Source organism: Ctenopharyngodon idella, chromosome 13 (genome assembly GCF_019924925.1).
Source record: "Ctenopharyngodon idella isolate HZGC_01 chromosome 13, HZGC01, whole genome shotgun sequence".
Classification (NCBI taxonomy): Eukaryota; Metazoa; Chordata; class Actinopteri; order Cypriniformes; family Xenocyprididae; genus Ctenopharyngodon; species Ctenopharyngodon idella.
This window is the reverse complement of record NC_067232.1, coordinates 1,220,178-1,229,357: the sequence shown is the minus strand read 5'-3', so window position 1 is coordinate 1,229,357 and position 9,180 is coordinate 1,220,178. Positions and strand designations below refer to the sequence as shown.

General features: G+C 35.3%; 1 protein-coding gene across 1 annotated transcript; it reads right to left on the bottom strand.

The window, feature by feature from the left end:
• Positions 1-352: 352 nt before the first annotated feature.
• rfesd (Rieske (Fe-S) domain containing) lies at positions 353-6,022 on the bottom strand. The gene is made up of 4 exons (XM_051916954.1): positions 5,657-6,022; positions 1,688-1,862; positions 1,468-1,502; positions 353-1,355 (listed from the first exon to the last, which is right to left on the bottom strand). Exons 2-4 carry the CDS (start codon positions 1,836-1,838, stop codon positions 1,038-1,040), a joined length of 504 nt encoding a protein of 167 aa, XP_051772914.1. The 5' UTR covers positions 1,839-1,862; positions 5,657-6,022; the 3' UTR covers positions 353-1,037.
• Between the last annotated feature and the right edge of the window lie 3,158 nt (positions 6,023-9,180).

The window sequence follows — 9,180 nt, the reverse complement described above, 5'->3', positions numbered from 1 at the left end:
ATAACATTTCAATACAAGCATTTCAGTTAAATATAAGTTATGCAATATATCAAAACTTTTAACCCACAGGGGGGAAAAAACAACCTGCGGCAACAGTTCAAAAGTAGCCCAAATCCATGGAAAAACCACAGACTTGGCAACCAGTGATCTCTTTTAGAAGAGACATGGATTTGTGACTGACATGGGGTTTGTTTTATTGTCTGGAGTTGTGCTCTGCTGGGTCTAATGTGGCAATTTTCATGTGTCAGTTTATCAGATGAAAGACAATTAGACAACATATACAGACTATGTATTATAAAACCATTCCAGCAATGGCCCTCACATAATTACACAATTATGAACGATGTAGGCATGCAGGAGCCAAACAAATTGAATTATTTATTAAAATATGAAAATTAATTATGATGTATTCCAAGACTGTCTAATTTCTGGCACTTTGCCATTTACTTTCTGCTATGCTTGAAGTTGATGGTCATTGTTTCTCTTTAGTATATTTCATGCATGAAATAATAATTAAATGCCAAATTAAATATTTGTGCAAGAATCAATTGAATTTTTGCTAAAATAAACATGGCATTATCAATGTCAATATGAGCTCACAGCTTGAAAATAGACTGTTCCAACCTTCTGTTATACCCAAAGATATCATAATACGAGAAAAGTGTGTTATCAAACCATCTCCAAAATTATTTTGAACATCTTTTACTATTATTATTGCATTCCTGTAACTAAAACAGTAGAGCATTCCAAGGAAATGCATGAACTAATAAAAATGTATGCCTTGAAAGCAGTGGCTTTGGATCGTGTCAAATGCATAAATGTAATATATGTATATATATATATTTATACTGGCATCAATATGAAATATGGAGATGTACAGAGAGCCTGGCACTGTCACCAAAAAGGGTATGATATTATTGTGATTCATGATGTCAAATTGCATTTTTATTCAAGCAGACTGACTCTGAAATCATCAATCTTAATATATGCAGTTCCCTTAGGATCTTTGAAGCTCTCGTCTCACTGTTGCTTCCAGACTATACGTCTTCATCTGCATCTGCATTCACGTCTTCTTCTCCATCCTCCGACTCCTGCGCTTTTCTCAGTTCTGCCCTGCCCTTCTCAGTCTGATAAAAGTCTGACTCAATCCACCCGGGGCAAGTGGACAACGTCACAAAGATGTCTTCGTCTACTTCCGTCACTTTGTGCACTCTCTGCTTTATGCCTTTGGAATACCACTGCGGGGTAGGGACTGCTTCCATGGGGTTTTTGGCCTTGTATAACCCCTCGCCTTCAGCCAGAGTGATCTTATACTTGTGCTTTGGGCACACAATACAGAGCTTGTTGTTGATTTCCTGTGCATGAAACATTAAACGGGGTCAGAGTTCACATGGGAGGTAACAATGCGTATCAAGTGCATCTATGGATCACTCATTGATTCAGCTGCTTGAGCAGAAATGGCTTTACCTCAATATCTCCTGTTTCCAAGGTACTGCCAGCATCTGTTTGGGAAAAAAAAAAAAGGTCATTCAGACATATACAATAATCAGACTTGAGCAAATGACCTCTGATTCTGGGCTTTTACCACTAGTATTATTGGCACACATGCTCAACAGCAGTGCTACAGTGCTACTTTGTCTCCCTCTAGTGCAGAAAAATAAGCAAAGATGCTTTTCATGCTACTCACGGTAACACTGCAGATCCATTGCATAGAACGTTCTCTGATGATATATAATAAGAATGTCTCTTCCATCCAGAGTTACAGTCGTTCTCTTGGCCTGAATGAGATCTTCTTTCTTGCCGATAAAATACAAACGAGAAGGCTTCTTTTCCTCCATGTGGTGGCGTTTTGATTATGTCTTCTGTGAAAAGAGTTTTATAACTCACTTATATCAGTGCAATCCACCTACTAGTCACTGAAATTTATGATAAATAATTTCAATAAATAAAATCCAAGTAACAACATACATATATATATGTATATATATATTATATATACAGGTGCTGGTCATATAATTAGAATATCATCAAAAAGTTGATTTATTTCACTAATTCCATTCAAAAAGTGAAACTTGTATATTATATTCATTTATTACACACAGACTGATATATTTCAAATGTTTATTTCTTTTAATTTTGATGATTATAACTGACAATTAAGGAAAATCCCAAATTCAGTATCTCAGAAAATTAGAATATTACTTAAGACCAATACAAAGAAAAGATTTTTAGAAATCTTGGCCAACTGAAAAGTATGAACATGAAAAGTATCAGCATGTACAGCACTCAATACTTAGTTGGGGCTCCTTTTGCCTGAATTACTGCAGCAATGCGGCGTGGCATGGAGTCGATCAGTCTGTGGCACTGCTCAGGTGTTATGAGAGCCCAGGTTGCTCTGAAAGTGGCCTTCAGCTCTTCTGCATTGTTGGGTCTGGCATACCGCATCTTCCTCTTCACAATACCCCATAGATTTTCTATGGGGTTAAGGTCAGGCGAGTTTGCTGGCCAATTAAGAACAGGGATACCATGGTCCTTAAACCAGGTACTGGTAGCTTTGGCACTGTGTGCAGGTACCAAGTCCTGTTGGAGAATGAAATCTGCATCTCCATAAAGTTGGTCAGCAGCAGGCTGCGTTGACCTTGGACCTCAGAAAACACAGTGGACCAACACCAGCAGATGACATGGCACCCCAAACCATCACTGACTGTGGAAACTTTACACTGGACCTCAAGCAACGTGGATTGTGTGCCTCTCCTCTCTTCCTCCAGACTCTGGGACCCTGATTTCCAAAGGAAATGCAAAATTTACTTTCATCAGAGAACATAACTTTGGACCACTCAGCAGCAGTCCAGTCCTTTTTGTCTTTAGCCCAGGCGAGACGCTTCTGACGCTGTCTGTTGTTCAAGAGTGGCTTGACACAAGGAATGCGACAGCTGAAACCCATGTCTTGCATACGTCTGTGCATAGTGGTTCTTGAAGCACTGACTCCAGCTGCAGGCCACTCTTTGTGAATCTCCCCCACATTTTTGAATGGGTTTTGTTTCACAATCCTCCCCAGGGTGCGGTTATCCCTATTGCTTGTACTCTTTTTTCTACCACATCTTTTCCTTCCCTTCGCCTCTCTATTAATGTGCTTGGACACAGAGCTCTGTGAACAGCCAGCCTCTTTTGCAATGACCTTTTGTGTCTTGCCCTCCTTGTGCAAGGTGTCAATGGTCGTCTTTTGGACAACTGTCAAGTCAGCAGTCTTCCCCATGATTATGTAGCCTACAGAACTAGACTGAGAGACCATTTAAAGGCCTTTGCAGGTGTTTTGAGTTAATTAGCTGATTAGAGTGTGGCACCAGGTGTCTTCAATATTGAACCTTTTCACAATATTCTAATTTTCTGAGATACTGAATTTGGGATTTTCCTTAGTTGTCAGTTATAATCATCAAAATTAAAAGAAATAAACATTTGAAATATATCAGTCTGTGTGTAATGAATGAATATAATATACAAGTTTCACTTTTTGAATTGAATTAGTGAAATAAATCAACTTTTTGATGATATTCTAATTATATGACCAGCACCTGTATACAGTTGCAAGAAAAAGTATGTGAACCACTTGCAGAATCTGTGAAAATGTGCAAAATTTTAACAAAATAAGAGCGATCATACAAAATGCATGTTATTTTTTATTTAGTACTGTCCTGAGTAAGATATTTTACATAAAAGATGTTTACATATAATCCATAAGTCAAAAAAAATAGCTGAATTTATTAAAATGACCCAGTTCAAAAGTTTGTGAATCATTGATTCTTAATACTGTGTGTGGTTACCTGGATGATCTACGACTGTTTTTTTTTGTTGTGTGATGGTTGTTCATGAGTCCCTTGTTTGATCCAAGCAATTAAACTGAGCTCTGTTCTTCAGAAAAAATCTCCAGGTCCCAAAAATTCTTCAGTTTTCCAGCATCTTTTGCATATTTGAACCCTTTACAGTAGTGACTGAATGATTTTGAGATCCGTCTTTTCACATGGAGGACAACTGGGTGACTCAAGCACAACTATTAAAAAAAGTTCAAACATTCACTGATGCTTCAGAAGGAAACACGATGCATTAAGAGTCGGGGGTGAAAACTTTTGAACAGGATAAAGAGGTCCAAATTTTTCTTATTTCGCTTGAATATCATTTTTTTTTTTTTCATTTAGTACTGCCCTTCGGAAGCAACAGAAGATACTTGCATGTTTCCCGGAAGACAAATTAAATCAAATTTACCTTGATCTTCAAATTCCAAATGTTTTCACCCCCCATCTATTAATGCATCATGTTTTTTTCTGGAGCATCAGTGAATGTTTGAACCTTTTTTAAAAGTTGTTTTTGAGTCCCTCAGTTGTCCTCAGTGTGAAAAGACGGATCTCAAAATCATTCAGTCACTGCTGGAAAGGGTTCAAATATGCAAAAAATGCTGGAAAACTGAAGAATCTGCAGGACCTGGAGATTTTTTCTGAAGAACAGAGCTCAGTTTAACTGCTCAGGACAAACAAGAGACTCAAGAACAACCATCACAAAACAAAAAAAACAGTCGTAGATCATCCAGGTAACCACACAGTATTAAGAATCAATGGTTCACATACTTATGAATGGGGTTATTTTAATAAATTCAGCTAATTTTTTTTTGTCTTATGGATTATATGTAAACATCTTTTATGTAAAATATCTTACTCAGGACAGTACTAAATAAAAAATAACATGCATTTTGTATTATCTCCCTTATTTTGTTAAAATTATTAACATTTTCACAGATTCTGCAAGTGGTTCACATACTTTTTCTTGCAACTGTATATAGATAGATAGATAGATAGATAGATAGATATTATAATTTTGTACAAACATTGGCACTTGGAAAAGAGCCTATGTAGACAATTTTCTATTTTGATTATAGCGTAATATATATACACATTACCGGTCAAAAGTCTGGACACATTACTATTTTTAATGTTTTTGAAAGAAGTCTCTTATCTCATATCAAGCCTTCATTTATTTGATCAAAAATACAGAAAAAAACAGTAATATTGTGAAATATTTTTACAATTTAACTGAATGGTTTTCTATTTTAATATACTTTAAAATATATTTTATTAATATGATTCAAAGCTGAATTTTCACCAGCCATTACTCCAGTCTTCAGTGTCACATGATCTTTCAAAAATCATTCTAATCTGCAATCTTGTCAGAAATCATTGCTAATATGCTAATCATTCTATATTATATACATATATATATATATAAAATCAAAACAGAAAGCTGCCTGCATAGCTTTTTTCCATGTGCCAGTGTTTGTGCAATATTATATGAACCATAGGCCTTCTCAAACTAAGAAACTAGTTACAAATAAAATTAAATATGCAATTTGGTATTATATATTATCAGACTGTATATAAAGTAGCCTAATATTGGTATAAAGTAAATACAAATAGGCCTATAAGTCCAATATCCATAAGATAAATCAGCTATGACAGGCTTCTCAAACATCAAATCAGTTTAAAGACAAAATGCATTTAAGCATTTAACACACTTATCATTTAATCGATCATTTAAATTAACTTTTTAACTGTACATATAGGGCTAATACATATGGACATTGCTGAGTAAACATTTTAAACAGTATTACCTTGTCCTTGTCTTGGTCGTTGTGAATCTTGTGAAACGTGCGTCAAATAGCGTTTAAGTATCTTCTGGTCTGAAGGATCCTGTTATCTCGAGCCCACCGGGTGGTGCGTCCAGCCCTATCAGCCCTGCAGATCAGGACCCACTCAACGCGTTTAACATTATCTGTGTTTAATGTATACAACTGAACGACACGCCATTAACTGACAGATTAATACACTTCGAGTTCTACGATACCAAAAAGAAGTTTTAAAAAGCTGCATTTGATTGCCCAACTATCTATTAGTAGCATCATATCATATTATTCAAACCAATTATTTCTTTAAAACATTTTTTAAATAATACGTCCTTCCCCATCCAAATCACATTTTATGTGTTTTCTCTTCATAACAGACAATAAAATGTCAAGATTGCTATTTAAATTACCACTGAGGGAGCCAATCATAGAGCGACTCACACTGCGTACTCATGAACATCATCTTTGCGCCGCGGTTGCGCAGCTGTGCCATCAAAACAGAAAGTAGCCTACATATTAGGCTCTTTTCCATTCGCCTATTAATGAACCAGGTTATGTCACATCTGTTTTAAACAAAAAGGAACATTCAGTCATTTCCGGCTAGACGTAAGTGGAATTATTTCGTTAGTTAAAACAAGCCAAAGCTTAAACACGGCTAATGAATTGTGTTAGCCTGCTGTCTTGTCTAGATTAGGAAGTACATGCATGTTACACATACGCGAGCCCAATTTCTTTAGAATTTCTAACCCACAGCTTGTATTTAAATAACTGAAAACGCTTTGAATTGAAGGTCATATTACCTGTGGGGGAAAAATCATCTTAAACCAAGTGGTTTGAAAGTCTTGTGCCTAAACTGTCTACTTCATGTTTCACTGTTTTCTGAAGGAATTTTTTCATTTTTATCCATTGAAATGCAACGTGTTAAAAGTTTTAATAAAGATGACTTTGAAAAACAAGCAAACAGACCTGCTAAGATCAGCCTAGAGATGTTCAAAATGATTTTCACAAATCAAAGTATATATATACACATATATGTTAGGTATTTAGGTACGTATTTTGCACATGGTAAATGATAGTTTCCTTTAAGAAAGCACAGTAAAACCTCTATATGTTAAAACTGTAATAAACAGTTGCATATGCTTCAACACATTTTTTAATTCTTAAAACTAAATAAAAATAAGTAATAAAAACATCCAATATCTAAGATAAATTAGCTATGATAGGCCTTCTTAAACATTGTCACATCTCAAATTATGTATTATTTTAAAGAAAACAAAGTGAAACTTGTTTTGTGTTAAAACTATAATAGACTATAATGTGTATTTCTAGGTTATGGCATTGCGAGCATGTGGATTTGTAATTTTTCGACGTTTGGCCCAGCACCTTCCCCCTGATAATATAGAGTTCCTGCTGCTGCAGACATCCTATGGGGAACACCACTGGACACCACCCAAAGGTGCATCCCACAGCTTCTCATGATTGTTTTCTACTGTGTTGAACTCACTGAACTGTCAATTCCTTTTGGAACCACTAGCTTTAACTTTACTTCTGTCAATTTAAAAGAACATTATTTTCAACATAAAGTCTATTTCTACTAACAGAAAATGAGTCCATAATGCATTACCAGAAGAAAATCCTGCACTTATAAGTATACTCAATTGAAATGAAGATTTACACAAATTTACAGTTCAAGTAACATTTTGCAGAGGAATTAAAGTAAACCATAACCGCTGCCACAAGTACTGGTGTTTAAGTCCTTTCGAGCTTAACTTAAACACTAATAAACATGAGTTTAACAATGTATTGCGTTTTTCTATTTTAAATAAAATGTAAAAAACTACAACTTTTTACAATTAATGTCACACCCATCAGTAGAACCATGCAGAGACATGTGGCTATCTGCAATTTCTTAGTATTGTTACTGAAAGAATAACATTGTTCTCCCCCCATAAGGTCATGTTGACCCTGGAGAGGACGACTTCACCACCGCCTTGAGAGAAACACAGGAAGAAGCGGGTTTAGGTAAAGATCACCTGCGTACGGTCGATGGCTTCCTGCAGAGGTTGCGCTATCAGGTCCGGGGAAAGGACAAAGAAGTCCTCTACTGGTTGGCAGAGCTCCGTGACCCAAACACACAGGTCATTCTCTCAGAAGAACACCAGGATTACCGCTGGGCCAAACTAGAGGAAGCCTGCAAGCTGGCAAAATACCAGGACTTACAGGACACACTTACAGCAGCACAGCGGTATCTAGAAACACAGTGCAAACAGTGACATTTACACTTGGTTTTGACATTTAGACACTGACAGAGTTGAATACTTGCATTCATCTTTATAAAATTGGTTTAATGAAAATTATGTATGTGTAAAGAGACATTTTACTTCCGTCCTTTTTGCATCTCTACTTGCTAAGCTGAATTTAATTTGAACTCATAAGAAGTTGCTTCCACATTGTTAAAAATGTTAAGATAAACTCACAACCACTAAATCTCCACCAACAAACAAAACAAAGCCTCCATTCATTTTAAAGAAGGTTCCGGGTTCAATACAAGTTAAGCTCTAATGACGCCATCTGTGGCAAGCTGTTAATTACCACAGAAAATAATTGAGTTGCCCTACAAAAAAAATGCACTGAAACACTTAAAATGGAAGTCTAGCATGTTTGTAAGTGCATTTTGATGCCATAAATACAATTCAACATTTCTTTTATCAACATTGTGCTTCATAAAGCTTAAATTGTGTATATAGTTCACTCAAAAATGGAAGATTTGTCATCATTTACTCACCCTCAAGTTGTTCCAAACCTGTATGAATTTCTGAACACAAAAGAAGATATTTTGAAGAGTATGAATAACCTAACAGTTGATGGACCCTATTGACTTCCATAGTCAAAAATACAATGGGGTCCATTAACTGTTTGCTTAGCGACATTTTTCAAAATATCTTCTTTTGTGTTCAACTGAAGAAAGAAATTCATACAGGTTTGGAACAACTTGAGGGTGAGTGATGATAAATCTTTCATTTTTGGGTGAACTATCCCTTTAAGGCAAGTCTTGGGAAGACACTGTGGTCCTTAGACACTTTTTATACACCTAATTATCCAATCTAATTGTCACTTTTGTTTCCACAAAAGCTTCTCCACATAATGTACATTTTTTCGAAGTTGCAGTTTAAGTGACTAGTAATGAATCAGAAATGTATAAATTGTATGCAAGTTATTTTGCTAACTCTTGCATCATACAGATTGTCCTAAATGAACTAAAATGAAACCAGTAAATGAAAACCACTGCTCATGAACCAGTGCTGTTTTAGTATTATTTATATATTATAGTTTTTATTAATTTTTCAAATTAGTTTTTCATTTTTATATTTTTGAGTTCAATTATTTGTCATTTTTATTATTTATAAAAATTATTTATTTATTTATTATAAAATTATTTATTTTTTTAAGTTTTATTTTCATTTCAAGCACTTAAACTTTAACTTAGTTGCTAAGGTTAGTTGCATTTCAGC